The sequence below is a fragment of the Patagioenas fasciata genome, chromosome 35 (assembly GCF_037038585.1).
Source record: "Patagioenas fasciata isolate bPatFas1 chromosome 35, bPatFas1.hap1, whole genome shotgun sequence".
Classification (NCBI taxonomy): Eukaryota; Metazoa; Chordata; class Aves; order Columbiformes; family Columbidae; genus Patagioenas; species Patagioenas fasciata.
The window spans coordinates 2978760-3002130 of record NC_092554.1 but is presented as its reverse complement, the minus strand read 5'-3'; the positions used below and the strand labels follow the sequence as shown (position 1 = coordinate 3002130).

General features: G+C 60.1%; 1 protein-coding gene across 1 annotated transcript in view; it reads left to right on the top strand.

The window, feature by feature from the left end:
• SHANK1 (SH3 and multiple ankyrin repeat domains 1) overlaps positions 1-23371 on the top strand; it is a 77254-nt gene that overhangs the window by 2749 nt on the left and 51134 nt on the right. The window contains 5 exon segments of the mRNA XM_071801057.1: positions 8238-8479; positions 15186-15389; positions 16646-16717; positions 17604-17712; positions 20282-20439. Coding sequence (XP_071657158.1) covers positions 8249-8479; positions 15186-15389; positions 16646-16717; positions 17604-17712; positions 20282-20439 — 774 coding nt within the window. The 5' untranslated portion in view covers positions 8238-8248.

The following is a 23371-nucleotide window of genomic DNA, read 5'->3' as shown; positions in this document are numbered from 1 at the left end:
CTTGCACACGCGACCTCCCCGTGCATGCAAACGTGTTCCTGGTGCACGCACAGGCTTGCACACGTGTGCACACACCCCCATGCACACACACGTGTTCCCTGTGCACGCACACGCTTGCACACGCATCCTCCCAATGCACACACCCCTATGCACACACACGTGTTCCCTGTGCACGCACACGCTTGCACACTCATCCTCCCAATGCACACACCCCCATACATGCACACGTGTTCCCATTGCACGCTCACCATTGCACACGTGTGCATACACCCCTATGCAAACAACCGTGTTCCCATTGCACGCACACCCTTGCACACTCATCCTCCCAATGCACACACCCCTACACACGCACCCGTGTTCCCATTGCACGCACACCCTTGCACACTCATCCTCCCCATGCACACACCCCCATGCACACCCCCGTGTTCCCATTGCACGCACACCCTTGCACACGCATCCTCCCCATGCACACACCCCTATACACGCACCCGTGTTCCCATTGCACGCACACCCTTGCACACTCATCCTCCCAATGCATCTCCCTATACATGCACCCGCATTCCCATTGCACGCACACCCTTGCACGCTCATCCCCCCAATGCACACACCCCCATGCACACCCCCGTGTTCCCATTGCACGCACACCCTTGCACACTCATCCTCCCCATGCACACACCCCTATACACGCACCCGTGTTCCCATTGCACGCACACCCTTGCACACTCATCCTCCCCATGCACACACCCCTATACACGCACCCGTGTTCCCATTGCACGCACACCCTTGCACACTCATCCTCCCAATGCATCTCCCTATACACGCACCCGTGTTCCCATTGCACGCACACCCTTGCACACTCATCCTCCCCATGCACACACCCCTATACACGCACCCGTGTTCCCATTGCACGCACACCCTTGCACACGCATCCTCCCCATGCACACACCCCTATACACGCACACGTGTTCCCATTGCACGCACACCCTTGCACACGCATCCTCCCCATGCACACACCCCTATACACGCACATGTGTTCCCGTTGCACGCACACCCTTGCACACTCATCCTCCCCATGCACACACCCCCATGCACACCCCCGTGTTCCCATTGCACGCACACCCTTGCACACTCATCCTCCCCATGCACACACCCCCATGCACACCCCCCTGTTCCCATTGCACGCACACCCTTGCACAATCATCCTCCCAATGCATCTCCCTATACACGCACCCGTGTTCCCATTGCACGCACAGCCTTGCACACTCATCCTCCCCATGCACACACCCCTATACACGCACCCGCGTTCCCATTGCACGCACACCCTTGCACACTCATCCTCCCAATGCACACACCCCCATGCACGCACCCGCGTTCCCATTGCACGCACACCCTTGCACACTCATCCTCCCAATGCATCTCCCTATACATGCACCCGCATTCCCATTGCACGCACACCCTTGCACACTCATCCTCCCAATGCATCTCCCTATACATGCACCCGCATTCCCATTGCACGCACACCCTTGCACACTCATCTTCCCAATGCACGCACCCCCATGCACACCCCCGCATTCCCTTTGCACGCACACCCTTGCACACTCATCCTCCCCATGCACACACCCCTATACACGCACCCGTGTTCCCATTGCACGCACACCCTTGCACACGCATCCTCCCAATGCACACACCCCTATACACACACCCGTGTTCCCATTGCACGCACACCCTTGCACACGCATCCTCCCAATGCACACACCCCTATACATGCACCCCTTTTCCCGTTGCACGCACACCCTTGCACACTCATCCTCCCCATGCACACACCCCCATGCACACCCCCGTGTTCCCATTGCACGCACACCCTTGCACACTCATCCTCCCCATGCACGCACCCCTATACACGCACCCGTGTTCCCATTGCACGCACACCCTTGCACACTCATCCCCCCAATGCACACACCCCTATACACGCACCCCTGTTCCCATTGCACGCACACCCTTGCACACTCATCCTCCCCATGCACACACCCCTACACACGCACCCGCATTCCCATTGCACGCACACCCTTGCACACTCATCCTCCCAATGCACACACCCCTATACACGCACCCGTGTTCCCATTGCACGCACACCCTTGCACACTCATCCTCCCAATGCACACACCCCTATACACGCACCCGTGTTCCCATTGCACGCACACCCTTGCACACTCATCCCCCCAATGCACACACCCCTATACATGCACCCCTGTTCCCATTGCACGCACACCCTTGCACACTCATCCTCCCAATGCACACACCCCTACACACGCACCCCTGTTCCCATTGCACGCACCCCCTTGCACACGCATCCTCCCAATGCACACCCCCGTGTTCCCATTGCACGCACACCCTTGCACACGCATCCTCCCCATGCACACACCCCTATACACGCACCCGTGTTCCCATTGCACGCACACCCTTGCACACTCATCCTCCCCATGCACACCCCCGTGTTCCCATTGCACGCACACCCTTGCACACGCATCCTCCCCATGCACACACCCCTACACACGCACCCGCATTCCCATTGCACGCACCCCCTTGCACTCACATCCCCCGTGCTTGCACACGCGTGTTCCCATCACCCCCCCCACCCCCCCATCTGGTTCAAGGGCCCCCAAAGTCACGGCCCCGATCCGGGTCCCCATGTGTCCCCTCCCCCCCCCCCCCCCCCGCCATGTTTCCCCTCCCCCCCCCCGGGACTCGCTCCACTTCCCGCTAAAAATAACCCGTGTCACCATTCACACGGGACGCGCGTGCACGAGCGTGCGAGGCCTCGCACGGGGGGGGGTTGGGGTCCTTAAGGAAGGGGGGGGGGGTATCAAGCCCACCCCCCCATTCCCCCACCCAACCCCACCCCCATTTCCCCCCCCCAACACCTCCAAATCACCCCCGTGCAACCTCATGTGTGCACACGCGTGTGCAAGCGTGTGCGTGTGTGAGGGGGTTTGGGGGGGTCAGGGTGGTTTGGGGTGGGGGGGGGATCACCCCCCTATTCCTCCCCGCCCCCCCCCCCCCCCCCAAATCGTGTGATGCTGCAGCAAACTCTTGCACGGCCCCGTGTGTTGCACACGCGTGTGCAAGCGTGTGGATGCGTGTGCGAGCGCTTATGAGCTTGGGGGGAGTGTTGGGGGTGTTTTGGGGGGCTGAGGTGTATTTGGGGGTTCAGGGCTGTTTGGGGGGGTTCAGGTGTATTTGGGGGTTCAGGGTGGTTTGGGGGTTCAGGTCATTTTGGGGGGTCTGGGCTGTTTGGGGGTTCAGGGATATTTGGGGGGTCCCAGGTCTATTTGGGGGGGTCAGGTCTGTTTTGGGGGTTCAGGTCTGGTTTTGGGGGGTTCAGGTGTATTTGGGGGGTCCCAGGTCTATTTGGGGTTCAGGGTGGTTTGGGGGTTCAGGGATATTTGGGGGGTCCCAGGTCTATTTGGGGGGTTCAGGTCTATTTGGGGGGATCAGGTCTGTTTTAGGGGTCCCAGGTCTATTTGGGGGGGCAAGGAGGTTTGGGGGTTCAGGTCTGTTTGGGGGTCCCAGGTCTATTTGGGGGGGGGCAGGGAGGTTTGGAGGTTCAGGGATATTTGGGGGATCCCACGTCTATTTGGGGGTGTTAGGTCTGTTTTGGGGGTTCAGGTCTGGTTTTGGGGGGTTCAGGTGTATTTGGGGGGTCCCAGGTCTATTTGGGGGGCTCCGGTCTATTTGGGGGTTCACTCTGGGTGCTCAGGTGCATTTGGGGGTTCAGGTGTATTTGGGGGGTCCCTGGTCTATTTGGGGGGCTCAGGTCTATTTGGGGGTTCACTCTGGGGGGCTCATGTGCATTTGGGGGTTCAGGTGTATTTGGGGGTCCCTGGTCTATTTGGGGGGCTCAGGTCTATTTGGGGGTTCACTCTGGGGGCTCAGGTGCATTTGGGGGTTCAGGTGTATTTGGGGGTCCCTGGTCTATTTGGGGGGCTCAGGTCTATTTGGGGGTTCACTCTGGGGGTTCATGTGCATTTGGGGGTTCAGGTGTATTTGGGGGTCCCAGGTCTATTTGGGGGGCTCAGGTCTATTTGGGGGTTCACTCTGGGGGGCTCATGTGCATTTGGGGGTTCAGGTGTATTTGGGCGTCCCAGGTCTATTTGGGGGGCTCAGGTCTATTTGGGGGTTCACTCTGGGTGCTCAGGTGCATTTGGGGGTTCAGGTGTATTTGGGGGTCCCAGGTCTATTTGGGGGGCTCAGGTCTATTTGGGGGTTCACTCTGGGGGGCTCATGTGCATTTGGGGGTTCAGGTGTATTTGGGGGGCTCAGGTCTATTTGGGGGTTCACTCTGGGTGCTCAGGTGCATTTGGGGGTTCAGGTGTATTTGGGGGTCCCAGGTCTATTTGGGGGGCTCGTGTCTATTTGGGGGTTCACTCTGGGTGCTCAGGTGCATTTGGGGGTTCAGGTGTATTTGGGGGTCCCATGTCTGTGTGGGGGGCTCAGGTCTATTTGGGGGGCTCAGGTCTATTTGGGGGTTCACTCTGGGGGCTCATGTGCATTTGGGGGTTCAGGTCTATTTGGGGGTCCCAGGTCTATTTGGGGGGCTCAGGTCTATTTGGGGGTTCACTCTGGGGGGCCCATGTGCATTTGGGGGTTCAGGTGTATTTGGGGGTCCCAGGTCTATTTGGGGGTCCCAGGTCTATTTGGGGGTTCACTCTGGGTGCTCAGGTGCATTTGGGGGTTCAGGTGTATTTGGGGGTCCCTGGTCTATTTGGGGGGCTCAGGTCTATTTGGGGGTTCACTCTGGGGGTTCATGTGCATTTGGGGGTTCAGGTGTATTTGGGGGGTCCCATGTCTGTGTGGGGGGGTCGGGGCTGTTTTGGGGTTCACTCTGGGTGCTCATGTGCATTTGGGGGTTCAGGTGTATTTGGGGGTCCCAGGTCTATTTGGGGGGCTCAGGTCTATTTGGGGGTTCACTCTGGGTGCTCATGTGCATTTGGGGGTTCAGGTGTATTTGGGGGTCCCTGGTCTATTTGGGGGGCTCAGGTCTATTTGGGGGTTCACTCTGGGTGCTCATGTGCATTTGGGGGTTCAGGTGTATTTGGGGGGTCCCAGGTCTATTTGGGGGGCTCAGGTCTATTTGGGGGTTCACTCTGGGGGTTCATGTGCATTTGGGGGTTCAGGTGTATTTGGGCGTCCCTGGTCTATTTGGGGGGCTCAGGTCTATTTGGGGGTTCACTCTGGGTGCTCAGGTGCATTTGGGGGTTCAGGTGTATTTGGGGGTCCCTGGTCTGTCTGGGGGGGTCAGAGCTGTTTTGGGGGGCTCAGGTCTATTTGGGGGTTCACTCTGGGGGTTCATGTGCATTTGGGGGTTCAGGTGTATTTGGGCGTCCCTGGTCTATTTGGGGGGCTCAGGTCTATTTGGGGGTTCACTCTGGGTGCTCAGGTGCATTTGGGGGTTCAGGTGTATTTGGGGGTCCCTGGTCTATCTGGGGGGGCTCAGGTCTATTTTGGGGGTTCATGTGTATTTGGGGGTTCAGGTGCATTAGGGTTCAGGGATTTTTGGGGGGTCCCATGTCTGTGTGGGGGGGTCGGGGCTGTTTTGGGGTTCACTCTGGGGGTTCATGTGCATTGGGGGTTCAGGGATTTTTGGGGGTCCCTGATCTATCTGGGGGGCTCAGGTCTATTTTGGGGGGTTCATGTGTATTTGGGGGTTCAGGTGCATTGGGGGTTCAGGGATTTTTGGGGGGTCCCAGGTCTATTTGGGGGGCTCAGGTCTATTTGGGGGTTCACTCTGGGGGTTCATGTGCATTTGGGGGTTCAGGTGTATTTGGGCGTCCCAGGTCTATTTGGGGGGCTCAGGTCTATTTGGGGGTTCACTCTGGGGAGCTCATGTGCATTTGGGGGTTCAGGTGTATTTGGGGGGCTCAGGTCTATTTGGGGGGCTCAGGTCTATTTGGGGGTTCACTCTGGGGGTTCACGTGCATTTGGGGGTTCAGGTGTATTTGGGGGGTCCCAGGTCTATTTGGGGGACTCAGGTCTATTTGGGGGTTCACTCTGGGGAGCTCATGTGCATTTGGGGGTTCAGGTGTATTTGGGGGGTCCCTGGTCTATTTGGGGGTCCCATGTCTATTTGGGGGTTCACTCTGGGGGTTCATGTGCATTTGGGGGTTCAGGTGTATTTGGGGGTCCCAGGTCTATTTGGGGGGCTCAGGTCTATTTGGGGGTTCACTCTGGGGGGCTCATGTGCATTTGGGGGTTCAGGTGTATTTGGGGGTCCCAGGTCTATTTGGGGGGCTCAGGTCTATTTGGGGGTTCACTCTGGGTGCTCAGGTGCATTTGGGGGTTCAGGTGTATTTGGGGGTCCCAGGTCTATTTGGGGGGCTCAGGTCTATTTGGGGGTTCACTCTGGGTGCTCAGGTGCATTTGGGGGTTCAGGTGTATTTGGGGGTCCCAGGTCTATTTGGGGGGCTCAGGTCTATTTGGGGGTTCACTCTGGGTGCTCAGGTGCATTTGGGGGTTCAGGTGTATTTGGGGGTCCCAGGTCTATTTGGGGGGCTCAGGTCTATTTGGGGGGTTCATGTGTATTTGGGGGTCCCTTGTCTGTCTGGGGGTCCCAGGTCTATTTGGGGGGCTCAGGTCTATTTGGGGGTTCACTCTGGGTGCTCAGGTGCATTTGGGGGTTCAGGTGTATTTGGGGGTCCCTGGTCTATTTGGGGGGCTCAGGTCTATTTGGGGGTTCACTCTGGGGGTTCATGTGCATTTGGGGGTTCAGGTGTATTTGGGGGTCCCTGGTCTGCCTGGGGGGCTCAGAGCTGTTTTGGGGGGCTCAGGTCTATTTGGGGGTTCAGGTCTATTTGGGGGTCCCTGGTCTATCTTGGGGGGCTCAGGTCTATTTTGGGGGGTTCATGTGTATTTGGGGGTTCATGTGCATTGGGGGTTCAGGGATTTTTGGGGGGTCCCAGGTCTGTCTGGGGGGCTCCGGTCTATTTGGGGTTCACTCTGGGTGCTCAGGTGCATTTGGGGGTTCAGGTGTATTTGGGGGTCCCAGGTCTATTTGGGGGGCTCAGGTCTATTTGGGGGTTCACTCTGGGTGCTCATGTGCATTTGGGGGTTCAGGTGTATTTGGGCGTCCCTGGTCTATTTGGGGGGCTCAGGTCTATTTGGGGGTTCACTCTGGGGGGCTCATGTGCATTTGGGGGTTCAGGTGTATTTGGGGGGTCCCATGTCTGTGTGGGGGGGTCGGGGCTGTTTGGGGGTTCACTCTGGGGGCTCATGTGCATTTGGGGGTTCAGGTGTATTTGGGGGTCCCTGGTCTATTTGGGGGTCCCAGGTCTATTTGGGGGGCTCAGGTCTATTTGGGGGTTCACTCTGGGGGTTCATGTGCATTGGGGGTTCAGGGATTTTTGGGGGGTCCCTGGTCTATTTGGGGGGCTCAGGTCTATTTGGGGGTTCACTCTGGGGGGCCCATGTGCATTTGGGGGTTCAGGTGTATTTGGGCGTCCCTGGTCTATTTGGGGGGCTCAGGTCTATTTGGGGGTTCACTCTGGGGGGCTCATGTGCATTTGGGGGTTCAGGTGTATTTGGGGGGTCCCATGTCTGTGTGGGGGGGTCGGGGCTGTTTGGGGATTCACTCTGGGGGTTCATGTGCATTTGGGGGTTCAGGTGTATTTGGGGGTCCCAGGTCTATTTGGGGGGCTCAGGTCTATTTGGGGGTTCACTCTGGGTGCTCAGGTGCATTTGGGGGTTCAGGTGTATTTGGGGGTCCCAGATCTATTTGGGGGGCTCAGGTCTATTTGGGGGTTCAGGTCTATTTGGGGGGCTCAGGTCTATTTGGGGGTTCACTCTGGGGAGCTCATGTGCATTTGGGGGTTCAGGTGTATTTGGGGGGTCCCTGGTCTATTTGGGGGGCTCAGGTCTATTTGGGGGTTCACTCTGGGTGCTCAGGTGCATTTGGGGGTTCAGGTGTATTTGGGGGTCCCAGGTCTATTTGGGGGGCTCAGGTCTATTTGGGGGTTCACTCTGGGGGGCCCATGTGCATTTGGGGGTTCAGGTGTATTTGGGGGTCCCAGGTCTATTTGGGGGGCTCAGGTCTATTTGGGGGTTCACTCTGGGGTGCTCATGTGCATTTGGGGGTTCAGGTGTATTTTGGGGGTCCCATGTCTGTGGGGGGGGGTCGGGGCAGTTTTGGGGTTCACTCTGGGGGTTCACGTGCGTTGGGGCCGGGGTGTTTTTGGGGTCCCCAGCCCATGGCACCATGTCGCGCACCCCGGCGTCCAGCGAGGAGGAGGAGGGGCGGGGTTCCGAGTACCCCGAAAACGACTCGGACTCGGGGAGTTCCCGCGAGGGCCCCCCCAAAACCAACCCCGGGCCCCCCCCTTCCCGCTCCCGGGGGGGTCCCCGCGCCCCCCAAACTCCAGCCCCCGACGACACCCCCCACTTCAGCATGATGGTGTTCCGCATCGGCATCCCCGACCTGCACCAGACGGTGAGCCCCGAAATGGGGGGACCCCCAAATGGGGGGGACCCCAAAATTATGGGGGGGGGGTAAAGTTATGGGGGGGTCCTAAAATTTGGGGGGGTCCCAAAAGTTGGGGGTTCCAAGAAGATGAGGGGGTAAAAATAGGGACTTGAACTCAAAGGTAGGTGGGGGTCTAAATATGGGGGGGACCCCAAAAATGGGGGGACCCCAAAATCGGGGGGACCTCAAAATTAGGGGGGGTCGTTGAAATATAAGGGTCCCAAATGGATGGGGGGTAAAAATAGGGAGTTGACCCCAAAGGTAGATGGGGGTCCAAGTATGGGGGGGACCCCAAAAATGGGGGAACCCCAAAAATTATGGGGGGGGGCTAAAATTATGGGGGGGGTCCTAAAATTTGGGGGGGTCCCAAAATTTGGGGGTCCCAAGAAGATGAGGGGGTAAAAATAGGGAGTTGACCCCAAAGGTAGGTGGGGGTCTAAATATGGGGGGACCCCAAAAATGGGGGGACCTCAAAATCGGGGGGACCTCAAAATTAGGGGGGGTCGTTAAAATATAAGGGTCCCAAATGGATGGGGGGTAAAAATAGGGAGTTGACCCCAAAGGTAGATGGGGGTCCAAGTATGGGGGGGACCCCAAAAATGGGGGGACCCCAAAAATTATGGGGGGGGGGATAAAGTTATGGGGGGGGTCCTAAAATTTGGGAGGGTCCCAAAATTTGGGGGTTCCAAGAAGATGAGGGGGTAAAAATAGGGACTTGAACCCAAAGGTAGGTGGGGGTCTAAATATGGGGGGGACCCCAAATTGGGGGGGACCCCAAAATTATGGGGGGGGGGGTAAAGTTATGGGGGGGTCCTAAAATTTGGGGGGGTCCCAAAATTTGGGGGTCCCAAGAAGATGAGGGGGTAAAAATAGGGACTTGAACCCAAAGGTAGATGGGGGTCTAAATATGGGGGGGACCCCAAAAATGGGGGGACCTCAAAATCGGGGGGACCTCAAAATTAGGGGGGGTCGTTGAAATATAAGGGTCCCAAATGGATGGGGGGTAAAAATAGGGAGTTGACCCCAAAGGTAGATGGGGGTCCAAGTATGGGGGGGACCCCAAAAATGGGGGGACCCCAAAAATTATGGGGGGGGGGGATAAAGTTATGGGGGGGTCCTAAAATTTGGGGGGGTCCCAAAAGTTGGGGGTCCCAAGAAGATGAGGGGGTAAAAATAGGGAGTTGAACCCAAAGGTAGGTGGGGGTCCAAGTATGGGGGGGACCCAAAATTGGGGGGGACCCCAAAATTATGGGGGGGGGGTAAAGTTATGGGGGGGTCCTAAAATTTGGGAGGGTCCCAAAAGTTGGGGGTTCCAAGAAGATGAGGGGGTAAAAATAGGGACTTGAACCCAAAGGTAGGTGGGGGTCTAAATATGGGGGGGACCCAAAATTGGGGGGGACCCCAAAAATTATGGGGGGGGGGATAAAGTTATGGGGGGGGTCCTAAAATTTGGGAGGGTCCCAAAAGTTGGGGGTCCCAAGAAGATGAGGGGGTAAAAATAGGGACTTGAACCCAAAGGTAGATGGGGGTCCAAATATGGGGGGGACCCCAAAAATGGGGGGACCTCAAAATCGGGGGGACCTCAAAATTAGGGGGGGTCGTTGAAATATAAGGGTCCCAAATGGATGGGGGGTAAAAATAGGGAGTTGACCCCAAAGGTAGATGGGCGTCCGAGTATGGGGGGGACCCCAAAAATGGGGGGACCCCAAAAATTATGGGGGGGGGCTAAAGTTATGGGGGGGGTCCTAAAATTTGGGGGGGTCCCAAAAGTTGGGGGTCCCAAGAAGATGAGGGGGTAAAAATAGGGACTTGAACTCAAAGGTAGGTGGGGGTCTAAATATGGGGGGGACCCCAAAAATGGGGGGACCCCAAAATCGGGGGGACCTCAAAATTAGGGGGGGTCGTTGAAATATAAGGGTCCCAAATGGATGGGGGGTAAAAATAGGGAGTTGACCCCAAAGGTAGATGGGGGTCCAAGTATGGGGGGGACCCCAAAAATGGGGGGACCCCAAAAATTATGGGGGGGGGCTAAAGTTATGGGGGGGGTCCTAAAATTTGGGAGGGTCCCAAAAGTTGGGGGTCCCAAGAAGATGAGGGGGTAAAAATAGGGACTTGAACCCAAAGGTAGGTGGGGGTCTAAATATGGGGGGGACCCCAAAAATGGGGGGACCCCAAAATTATGGGGGGGGGAAAAGTTATGGGGGGGTCCTAAAATTTGGGGGGGTCCCAAAAGTTGGGGGTTCCAAGAAGATGAGGGGGTAAAAATAGGGACTTGAACCCAAAGGTAGGTGGGGGTCTAAATATGGGGGGACCCCAAAAATGGGGGGACCTCAAAATCGGGGGGACCTCAAAATTAGGGGGGGTCGTTGAAATATAAGGGTCCCAAATGGATGGGGGGTAAAAATAGGGAGTTGACCCCAAAGGTAGATGGGGGTCCAAGTATGGGGGGGACCCCAAAAATGGGGGGACCCCAAAAATTATGGGGGGGGGGTAAAGTTATGGGGGGGGTCCTAAAATTTGGGAGGGTCCCAAAAGTTGGGGGTCCCAAGAAGATGAGGGGGTAAAAATAGGGACTTGAACCCAAAGGTAGGTGGGGGTCTAAATATGGGGGGGACCCCAAAATTGGGGTGGACCCCAAAATTATGGGGGGGGGGGTAAAGTTATGGGGGGGTCCTAAAATTTGGGAGGGTCCCAAAATTTGGGGGTCCCAAGAAGATGAGGGGGTAAAAATAGGGAGTTGACCCCAAAGGTAGGTGGGGGTCTAAATATGGGGGGGACCCAAAAATGGGGGGAGCTCAAAAGTGGGGGACCTCAAAATTAGGGGGGGTCGTTAAAATATAAGGGTCCCAAATGGATGGGGGGTAAAAATAGGGAGTTGACCCCAAAGGTAGATGGGGGTCCAAGTATGGGGGGGACCCCAAAAATGGGGGGACCCCAAAATTATGGGGGGGGGAAAAGTTATGGGGGGGTCCTAAAATTTGGGGGGGTCCCAAAAGTTGGGGGTCCCAAGAAGATGAGGGGGTAAAAATAGGGACTTGAACCCAAAGGTAGGTGGGGGTCTAAATATGGGGGGGACCCCCAAATGGGGGGACCCCAAAATTATGGGGGGGGGGGTAAAGTTATGGGGGGGTCCTAAAATTTGGGAGGGTCCCAAAAGTTGGGGGTTCCAAGAAGATGAGGGGGTAAAAATAGGGACTTGAACCCAAAGGTAGGTGGGGGTCTAAATATGGGGGGACCCCAAAAATGGGGGGACCTCAAAATCGGGGGGACCTCAAAATTAGGGGGGGTCGTTGAAATATAAGGGTCCCAAATGGATGGGGGGTAAAAATAGGGAGTTGACCCCAAAGGTAGATGGGGGTCCGAGTATGGGGGGGACCCCAAATTGGGGTGGACCCCAAAATTATGGGGGGGGGGGAAAGTTATGGGGGGGGTCCTAAAATTTGGGGGGGTCCCAAAAGTTGGGGGTCCCAAGAAGATGAGGGGGTAAAAATAGGGACTTGAACCCAAAGGTAGATGGGGGTCTAAATATGGGGGGGACCCCAAAAATGGGGAGACCCCGAAATTACCCCCAAAAAGATGGGGGGGTAGAAATAGGGGGGGTCCTGAATAATAGATGGGGGTCTAAATATGAAGGGGACCCAAAAATAGGGGAGATCCCAAAATTATGGGGGGGGCACCCCAAGATTAGGGGGGGGCCCAAAAATGGGGGTGTTGTTAAAATATAGGGGTCTGAAATAGATGGGTGGGGTAAAAATAGGGGGGGGTCCCCAATATGGGTGTCTGGGGGTCCCACTATGGGTGTCTGAGCCAAGGGGTGGTGGGGGTCCCCAATATGGGTGTCTGGGGGTCCCACTATGGGTGTCTGAGCCAAGGGGTGGTGGGGGTCCCCAATATGGGTGTCTGGGGGTCCCCAATATGGGTGTCTGGGGGTCCCCAATATGGGTGTCTGGGGGTCCCACTATGGGTGTCTGAGCCAAGGGGTGCTTGGGGTCCCCAATATGGGTGTCTGGGGGTCCCCAATATGGGTGTCTGGGGGTCCCACTATGGGTGTCTGAGCCAAGGGGTGCTTGGGGTCCCCAATATCGGGTGTCTGGGGGTCCCCAATATCGGGTGTCTGGGGGTCCCACTATGGGTGTCTGAGCCAAGGGGTGGTATGGGGGTCCCCAATATGGGTGTCTGGGGGTCCCACTATGGGTGTCTGAGCCAAGGGGTGGTATGGGGGTTCCCAATATGGGTATCTGGGGGTCCCCAATATGGGTGTCTGGGGGTTCCCGCTATGGGTGTCTGAGCCAAGGGGTGGTATGGGGGTCCCCAATATGGGTGTCTGAGCCAAGGGGTGGTATGGGGGTCCCCAATATGGGTGTCTGGGGGTCCCACTATGGGTGTCTGAGCCAAGGGGTGCTTGGGGTCCCCAATATGGGTGTCTGGGGGTCCCACTATGGGTGTCTGAGCCAAGGGGTGGTATGGGGGTCCCCAATATGGGTGTCTAGGGGTCCCCAATATGGGTGTCTGGGGGTCCCACTATGGGTGTCTGAGCCAAAGGGTGGTATGGGGGTCCCCAATATCGGGTGTCTGGGGGTCCCCAATATGGGTGTCTGGGGATCCCACTATGGGTGTGTGACCCCAGGGGTGCTGGGGGTCCCCACTATGGGTGTCTGAGCCAAGGGGTGGTATGGGGGATTCCCACTATGGCTGTCTGACCCCTGGGGTGCTGGGGGTCCCCGATATGGGGTGTCTGGGGGTTCCCACTATGGGTGTCTGAGCCAAGGGGTGGTATGGGGGTCCCCAATATCGGGTGTCTGGGGGTCCCCAATATGGGTGTCTGGGGGGTCCCCAATATGGGTGTCTGGGGGTCCCCAATATGGGTGTCTGGGGGTCCCACTATGGGTGTCTGAGCCAAGGGGTCCTTGGGGTCCCCAATATCGGGTGTCTGGGGGTCCCCAATATGGGTGTCTGGGGGGTCCCCAATATGGGTGTCTGGGGGTCCCCAATATGGGTGTCTGGGGGTCCCACTATGGGTGTCTGAGCCAAGGGGTGCTTGGGGTCCCCAATATGGGTGTCTGGGGGTCCCCAATATGGGTGTCTGGGGGTCCCACTATGGGTGTCTGAGCCAAGGGGTGCTTGGGGTCCCCAATATCGGGTGTCTGGGGGTCCCCAATATGGGTGTCTGGGGGGTCCCCAATATGGGTGTCTGGGGGTCCCCAATATGGGTGTCTGGGGGTCCCACTATGGGTGTCTGAGCCAAGGGGTGCTTGGGGTCCCCAATATGGGTGTCTGGGGGTCCCCAATATGGGTGTCTGGGGGTCCCACTATGGGTGTCTGAGCCAAGGGGTGGTATGGGGGTCCCCAATATGGGGTGTCTGGGGGTCCCCAATATGGGTGTCTGGGGGTTTCCACTATGGGTGTTTGAGCCAAGGGGTGGTATGGGGGTCCCCAATATCGGGTGTCTGGGGGTTCCCACTATGGGTGTCTGAGCCAAGGGGTGGTATGGGGGTTCCCAATATGGGTGTCTGGGGGTCCCCAATATCGGGTGTCTGGGGGTCCCCAATATGGGTGTCTGGGGGTTCCCAATATGGGTGTCTGAGCCAAGGGGTGGTATGGGGGTCCCCAATATCGGGTGTCTGGGGGTCCCCAATATGGGTGTCTGGGGTTCCCGCTATGGGTGTCTGAGCCAAGGGGTGGTATGGGGGTCCCCAATATGGGTGTCTGGGGGTCCCCAATATGGGTGTCTGGGGGTTCCCACTATGGGTGTCTGAGCCAAGGGGTGGTATGGGGGTCCCCAATATGGGTGTCTGGGGGTCCCCAATATGGGTGTCTGGGGGTCCCCAATATGGGTGTCTGGGGGTCCCACTATGGGTGTCTGAGCCAAGGGGTGGTATGGGGGTCCCCAATATGGGTGTCTGGGGGTCCCCAATATGGGTGTCTGGGGGTTTCCACTATGGGTGTCTGAGCCAAGGGGTGGTATGGGGGTCCCCAATATGGGTGTCTGGGGGTCCCACTATGGGTGTCTGAGCCAAGGGGTGGTATGGGGGTTCCCAATATGGGTATCTGGGGGTCCCCAATATGGGTGTCTGGGGGTTCCCGCTATGGGTGTCTGAGCCAAGGGGTGGTATGGGGGTCCCCAATATGGGTGTCTGGGGGTTCCCACTATGGGTGTCTGAGCCAAGGGGTGCTATGTGGGGTCTCCAATATGGGTGTCTGAGCCAAGGGGTGGTATGGGGGGTCTCCAATATGGGTGTCTGAGCCAAGGGGTGGTATGGGGGGTTCCCACTATGGGTGTCTGAGCCAAGGGGTGGTATGTGGGGGTCTCTATCTCAGGTTCCCTAACCCCGGGGGCGCTGTGCGTCCCCAGCAGGGGGTGTCTGACCCCGGTGTCCCGTGTCCCCCCCAGAAGTGCCCATAGTTCAATTTGGGGTTCCCACTGTGGGTGTCTGAGCCAAGGGGTGCTTGGGGTCCCCAATATGGGTGTCTGGGGGTCCCCAATATGGGTGTCTGGGGGTCCCCAATATCGGGTGTCTGGGGGTCCCCAATATGGGTGTCTGGGGGTTCCCACTATGGGTGTCTGAGCCAAGGGGTGGTATGTGGGGGTCTCTATCTCAGGTTCCCTAACCCCGGGGGCGCTGTGTGTCCCCAGCAGGGGGTGTCTGACCCCGGTGTCCCGTGTCCCCCCCAGAAGTGCCTGCGTTTCGACCCCGGCGCGGCCGTGTGGGCGGCGAAGCAGCAGCTGCTGTGCGCGCTGACCGAGGGGCTGCACGACGGGCTCAACTACGGGCTCTTCCAGCCCGCGGCCGCCGGCCGCGACGCCAAGTTCCTGGACGAGGAGCGCCCGCTGCGCGACTACCCCCAGAGCTTCGACCAGGGCGTGCCCTACCTCGAGGTGGGCGGGGACGGGGGGTGGGCGGGGTCTGCGGGTGGGCGGGGCCTCGCGGTGGGCGGGGTCTGGGGGTGGGCGGGGGCCTAGGGGTGGGTGGTGGCTCAGGGTAGGGAGGACCTGGGGAAGGGGGGTGGGCGGGGCCTGGGGGTGGGTGTGGCCAAATGTGGGCGGGGTCTGGGGGTGGGCGGGGGCTCAGGGTGGGTGGTGGCTCAGGGTAGGGAGGACCTGGGGAAGGGGGGTGGGCGGGGCCTCGGGGTGGGCGGACTCGTGGGGTGGGCGGGGCCTTGGGTGGGCGGGGCCTCGGGGTGGGTGGTGGCTCAGGGTAGGGAGGACCTGGGGAAGGGGGGTGGGCGGGGCCTGGGGGTGGGTGTGGCCAAATGTGGGCGGGGTCTGGGGGTGGGCGGTGGCTCAGGGTAGGGAGGACCTGGGGAAGGGGGGTGGGCGGGGCCTGGGGGGTGGGTGTGGCCAAATGTGGGCGGGGTCTGGGGGTGGGCGGGGGCTCAGGGTGGGTGGTGGCTCAGGGTAGGGAGGACCTGGGGAAGGGGGGTGGGCGGGGCCTGGGGGTGGGTGTGGCCAAATGTGGGCGGGGTCTGGGGGTGGGCGGGGGCTCAGGGTAGGCAGGACCTTGGGAAGGAGCTTCTCTTAAGGGAAGTGGGGGTGGGCGGGGCCTCGGGGTGGGCGGGGCCCCGGGGTGGGCGGGGTCTGGGGGTGGGCGGGGCCTCGGGGTGGGTGGTGGCTCAGGGTAGGGAGGACCTGGGGAAGGGGGGTGGGCGGGGCCTGGGGGTGGGTGTGGCCAAATGTGGGCGGGGTCTGGGGGTGGGTGGTGGCTCAGGGTAGGGAGGACCTGGGGAAGGAGCTGCCCTTAAGGGAAGTGGGGGTGGGCGGGGCCTGGGGGTGGGCGGGGACTGTGGTGGGCGGGGCCTTGGGGTAGGTAGGACCTCGGGGAGGAGCTTCCCTTAAGGGAACTGGGGGTGGGTGGGGCCAGAGGTGGGCGGGGACTCGGGGTGGTTGATGCCGGGGTGGGCGGGGCCCGATTGTGGGAGGGGACTTGGGGTGGGCGGGGCTTTGGAGTAGGCGGGGCCTGGGGTGGGCTGAGTCTCAGGGTGGGTGGGGCGGGGGGGCGTGGTCTACGGGGGTGTGTCCTGTGCACTTCAGCCTGGGCTGGGGGCGGGGGGGGGGGGGGGGGGGGCGTGGTCATGGCAGGGAGGGGGCGTGTCCCTCGGCCGAGGGGGCGTGTCCCCGCTGACCCCGCCCCCCAGTTCCGCTACAAGACGCGGGTGTACAAGCAGACGAACCTGGACGAGAAGCAGCTGGCCAAGCTGCACACCAAGGTGTGGCCCCGCCCCCGGCCCCGCCCCCTGCTGCCAGGCCACGCCCCCTACCACCAGTCCCGCCCCTTACTCCCCGGCCACGCCCCCACACTCCCTGAGCCCGCCCCTTTCTCCCTGACCCCGCCCAGTGCATCCCGGCCACGCCCCTTCATCCCTGACCACGCCTCCTGTCCCCATGACACCCCGCCCTGTCCTCGGGTGTCCCCTTTTCCCCTATGTCCCCCTGTCCCCCTGTCCTCCCCCTGTCCTCCCGTGTCCCCCCCATTCTCCCATGTCCCCAGTGTCCCTCATGTCCCCCATGCCCCCCTGTTTTCCCATGTCCCCCGTGTCCCCCATGTCCCCCGTGTCCCCCATGGCTCCCCTGTCCTCCCATGTCCCCTCATGTCCCCCGTGTACCCCATGTCCCCCATGTCCCCATGTCCCCTGTGTCCCCCATGTCCCTCATGTCCCCTGTGTCCCCCATGTTCCCCGTGTCCCCCGTGTCTCCATGTCCCCCCTGTCTTCCCATGTCCCCTGTGTCCCCCATGCCCCCCATGCCCCCCATGTCCCCCATGTCCCCCGTGTCCCCCGTGTCCCCTATGTTCCATGTCCCCCCATGTCCCCCCATGTCCCCCGTGTCCCCCATGTTCCCATGTCCCCCCATGTCCCCCCATATCCCTGGTGTCCTCCATGTCCCCCTGGTGTCCTCCATGTCCCCCCATGTCCCCCCATGTCCCCTCATGTCCCCCCATGTCCCCCATGTCCCCCTGTATCCCCCCCATTCCCCCACGTCCCCATGTCCCCCTATGTCCCCATGTCCCCCTATGTCCCCATGTCTTCCCATGTCCCCGGTGTCCCCCGTGTCCCCGGTGTCCCCCGTGTCCCCGGTGACCCGCGCTGTCCCCAGACGGGGCTGCGCAAGTTCCTGGACTACGTTCAGCACGGCTCGGCTGAGAAGGTGGCGCGGCTGCTGGAGCGGGGGCTGGACCCCAACTACCACGACTCGGACTCGGGGGGTGAGACACACGGGACCCCTTGGGGACACCCTGGGGACCCCCTGGGGACACCCCCCTTGGGGACACCCCCTTGGGGACACCCCTTGGGGACACCCTGCATGTGGGTTATGGGGTTATGGGGTGATGGGGTGGACCCCAACTGCCACGACTCGGACTCGGGGGGTGAGACACATGGGACCCCTTGGGGACACCCTGGGGACACCCTGGGGACCCCCTGGGGACACCCCCCTTGGGGACACCCCCTTGGGGACACCCTGCATGTGGATTATGGGGTTATGGGGTGATGGGGTGGACCCCAACTACCACGACTTGGACTCGGGGGGTGAGACACACGGGACCCCTTGGGGACACCCTGGGGACCCCCTGGGGACACCCTGGGGACACCCCCCTGGGGACACCCCCTTGGGGACACCCCTTGGGGACACCCTGCATGTGGGTTATGGGGTGATGGGGTGGACCCCAACTACCACGACTTGGACTCGGGGGGTGAGACACACGGGACCCCTTGGGGACACCCTGGGGACACCCTGGGGACCCCCTGGGGACACCCCCCTTGGGGACACCCCCTTGGGGACACCCTGCATGTGGATTATGGGGTTATGGGGTGATGGGGTGGACCCCAACTACCACGACTCGGACTCGGGGGGTGAGACACACGGGACCCCTTGGGGACACCCTGGGGACCCCCTGGGGACACCCCCCTTGGGGACACCCCCTTGGGGACACCCCCCTTGGGGACACCCTGCATGTGGGTTATGGGGTTATGGGGTGATGGGCTGGACCCCAACTACCACGACTCGGACTCGGGGGGTGAGACACATGGGACCCCTTGGGGACACCCTGGGGACCCCTTGGGGACACCCCCTTGGGGACACCCTGCATGTGGGTTATGGGGTGATGGGGTGGACCCCAACTACCACGACTCGGACTCGGGGGGTGAGACACATGGGACCCCTTGGGGACACCCTGGGGACCCCCTGGGGACACCCTGGGGACACCCCCCTTGGGGACACCCCTTGGGGACACCCCTTGGGGACACCCTGCATGTGGGTTATGGGGTGATGGGGTGGACCCCAACTACCACGACTCGGACTCGGGGGGTGAGACACACGGGACCCCTTGGGGACACCCTGGGGACACCCTGGGGACCCCCTGGGGACACCCCCTTGGGGACACCCCTTGGGGACACCCTGCATGTGGGTTATGGGGTTATGGGGTGATGGGCTGGACCCCAACTACCACGACTCGGACTCGGGGGGTGAGACACACGGGACCCCTTGGGGACACCCTGGGGACCCCCTGGGGACACCCCCTTGGGGACACCCCCTTGGGGACACCCCCTTGGGGACATCCCTTGGGGACACCCTGCATGGGGGTTATGGGGTTATGGGGTGATGGGGTGGACCCCAACTACCACGACTCGGACTCGGGGGGTGAGACACACGGGACCCCTTGGGGACACCCTGGGGACCCCCTGGGGACACCCCCCTTGGGGACACCCCCCTGGGGACACCCCTTGGGGACACCCCTTGGGGACACCCTGCATGTGGGTTATGGGGTGATGGGGTGGACCCCAACTACCACGACTTGGACTCGGGGGGTGAGACACACGGGACCCCTTGGGGACACCCTGGGGACCCCCTGGGGACACCCTTGGGACACCCCCCTTGGGGACACCCCCTTGGGGACACCCCTTGGGGACACCCTGCATGTGGATTATGGGGTGATGGGGTGATGTGTTCTATGTGGTTTATGGGGCTATGGGGTTATGGGGTGATGTGGGTTATGTGGTTTATATGGTTATGGGGTGATGTGGGTTATGGGTCCATGTGATCGATGGTATTATGGGGTCTATGGAATCTATGTGGTCTATGAGTCTATATGGTCTATGAGTCTATGGGGTCTATGGGGTCTATGTGGTCTATGGATCCATATGGTCTATGGGTCTATGTGGCCTATTAGTCTCTGGGTCTATATGGTCTATGGGTCTATGTGGTCTATGTGTCTCTGGGTCTATATGGTCTATGGGTCCATGGGTCTATGTGTCTCTGGGTCTATGTGGTCTATGGGTCCATGGGTCTATGTGTCTCTGGGTCTATATGGTCTATGGGTCCATGGGTCTATGGGTCTATGGGTCTATGTGGTCTACGTGTCTCTGGGTCTATATGGTCTATGGGTCTATGGGTCTATATGGTCTATGGGTCTATATGGTCTATGGGTCCATGGCTCTATGTGGTCTATGGGTCCATGGGTGTATGGGTCTATGGGTCCATGGGTCTATGTGTCTCTGGGTCTATATGGTCTATGGGTCTATGTGGTCTATGTGTCTCTGGGTCTATATGGTCTATGGGTCCATGGCTCTATGTGTCTCTGGGTCTATATGGTCTATGGGTCCATGGGTGTATGGGTCTATGGGTCCATGGGTCTATGTGTCTCTGGGTCTATATGGTCTATGGGTCCATGGGTCTATGTGTCTCTGGGTCTATGTGGCCTATGTGTCCGTGGGTCTGTATGTCCTATACGATGCGTGTGCTCTCCGTGCCCCGGTGACGCGCGGCTGCCCCGGCAGAGACGCCGCTGACGCTGGCGGCGCAGCGCGAGGGCCCGGCGGAGGTGGAGATCATCCGGCTGCTGTGCCTGGGCGGGGCTCACCTGGACTTCCGGGCCCGCGACGGCGCCACCGCGCTGCACCGCGCCGTCTGCACCCGCCGCTACCACGCGCTCATGGTGCGGGGCCGCCGCGGCCAATGGGGGCGCGGGGAAACGAGGCGGGGGCCAATGGGAACCAATGGGGACGCGGGGAACCAACAGGGGCGCGGGGAACCGATGGGGGACCAATGGGAACCAATGGGGACACAGGGAACTGAAGGGGGACCAATGGGGATGCAGGGAACCAGTGGGGGACCAATGGGGACACAGGGGACGTGGGGAACCAATGGGGGACCAATGGGGATGCGGGGAACCAAGGGGGACCAATGGGAACGCGGGGAACCAATGGAGGAATCAATGGGGGAACCAATGGGGAAATGGGGGACCAATGGGGATGCGGGGAACCAAGGGGGACCAATGGGAACGCAGGGAACCAATGGGGGAATCAATGGGGGAATCAATGGGGAAATGGGGGACCAATGGGGACAGAGGGGAACCAATGGGGGAACCAATGGGGGAACCAATGAGGAAATGGGGAACCAATGGGGGAACCAATGGGGAAATGGGGAACCAATGGGGACACAGGAGAACCAATGGGGGAATCAATGGGGGAACCAACAGGGGCATGGGGGACCAATGGGAACCAATGGGGACGTGGGAAACCGAGGGGGGCACGAGGAACCAATGGGGGACCAATGGGAACCAATGGGGATGCGGGGAACCAACAGGGGCGCGGGGAACCGATGGGGGACCAATGGGAACCAATGGGGACACAGGGAACTGAAGGGGGACCAATGGGGATGCAGGGAACCAGTGGGGGACCAATGGGGCCGCAGGGGACATGGGGAACCAATGGGAAGCAATGGGGACGTGGGGAACCAATGGGGGACCAATGGGGATGCGGGGAACCAAGGGGGACCAATGGGAACGCAGGGAACCAATGGGGGAATCAATGGGGGAATCAATGGGGAACCAATGGGGAACCAATGGGGACACAGGGGAACCAATGGGGGAACCAATGGGGGAACCAATGAGGAAATGGGGAACCAATGGGGGAACCAATGGGGAAATGGGGAACCAATGGGGACACAGGAGAACCAATGGGGGAATCAATGGGGGAACCAACAGGGGCATGGGGGACCAATGGGAACCAATGGGGACGTGGGAAACCGAGGGGGGCACGAGGAACCAATGGGGGACCAATGGGAACCAATGGGGATGCGGGGAACCAACAGGGGCGTGGGGAACCAATGGGGGACCAATGGGAACCAATGGGGACACAGGGAACTGAAGGGGGACCAATGGGGATGCAGGGAAACAGTGGGGGACCAATGGGGACGCAGGGGACATGGGGAACCAATGGGAAGCAATGGGGACGTGGGGAACCAATGGGGGACCAATGGGGATGCGGGGAACCAAGGGGGACCAATGGGAACGTGGGGAACCAATGGAGGAATCAATGGGGGAACCAATGGGGAAATGGGGGACCAATGGGGATGCGGGGAACCAAGGGGGACCAATGGGAACGCAGGGAACCAATGGGGGAATCAATGGGGGAACCAATGGGGAACCAATGGGGAACCAATGGGGACACAGGGGAACCAATGGGGGAACCAATGGGGGAACCAATGAGGAAATGGGGAACCAATGGGGGAACCAATGGGGAAATGGGGAACCAATGGGGACACAGGAGAACCAATGGGGGAATCAATGGGGGAACCAACAGGGGCATGGGGGACCAATGGGAACCAATGGGGACGTGGGAAACCGAGGGGGGCACGAGGAACCAGTGGGGGACCAATGGGAACCAATGGGGATGCGGGGGACCAATGGGAACCAATGGGGACGTGGGAAACCGAGGGGGGCATGGGGAACCAATGGGAGACCAATGGGAACCAATGAGGACGTGGGGAACCAACAGGGGCGCGGGGAACCAATGGGGGACCAATGGGAACCAATGGGGACACAGGGAACTGAAGGGGGACCAATGGGGATGCAGGGAACCAGTGGGGGACCAATGGGGACGCAGGGGACATGGGGAACCAATGGGAAGCAATGGGGACGTGGGGAACCAATGGGGGACCAATGGGGATGCGGGGAACCAAGGGGGACCAATGGGAACGCAGGGAACCAATGGGGGAATCAATGGGGGAACCAATGGGGAAATGGGGAACCAATGGGGACACAGGGGAACCAATGGGGGAACCAATGGGGGAACCAATGAGGAAATGGGGAACCAATGGGGGAACCAATGGGGAAATGGGGAACCAATGGGGGACCAATGGGGATGCGGGGAACCAAGGGGGACCAATGGGAACGCAGGGAACCAATGGGGGAATCAATGGGGGAATCAATGGGGAACCAATGGGGAACCAATGGGGAACCAATGGGGACACAGGGGAACCAATGGGGGAACCAATGGGGGAACCAATGAGGAAATGGGGAACCAATGGGGGAACCAATGGGGAAATAGGGAACCAATGGGGACACAGGAGAACCAATGGGGGAATCAATGGGGGAACCAACAGGGGCATGGGGGACCAATGGGAACCAATGGGGACGTGGGAAACCGAGGGGGGCACGAGGAACCAGTGGGGGACCAATGGGAACCAATGGGGATGCGGGGGACCAATGGGAACCAATGGGGACGTGGGAAACCGAGGGGGGCATGGGGAACCAATGGGGACGTGGGAAACCGAGGGGGGCATGGGGAACCAATGGGGGACCAATGGGAACCAATGGGGACGTGGGGAACCAACAGGGGCGCAGGGAACCAATGGGGGACCAATGGGAACCAATGGGGACGTGGGGAACCAAGGGGGGCGCGGGGAACCAATGGGGGACCAATGGGAACCAATGGGGACGTGGGAAACCGAGGGGGGCATGGGGAACCAATGGGGGACCAATGGGAACCAATGAGGACGTGGGGAACCAACAGGGGCGCGGGGAACCAATGGGGGACCAATGGGAACCAATGGGGACGTGGGGAACCAAGGGGGGCATGGGGAAC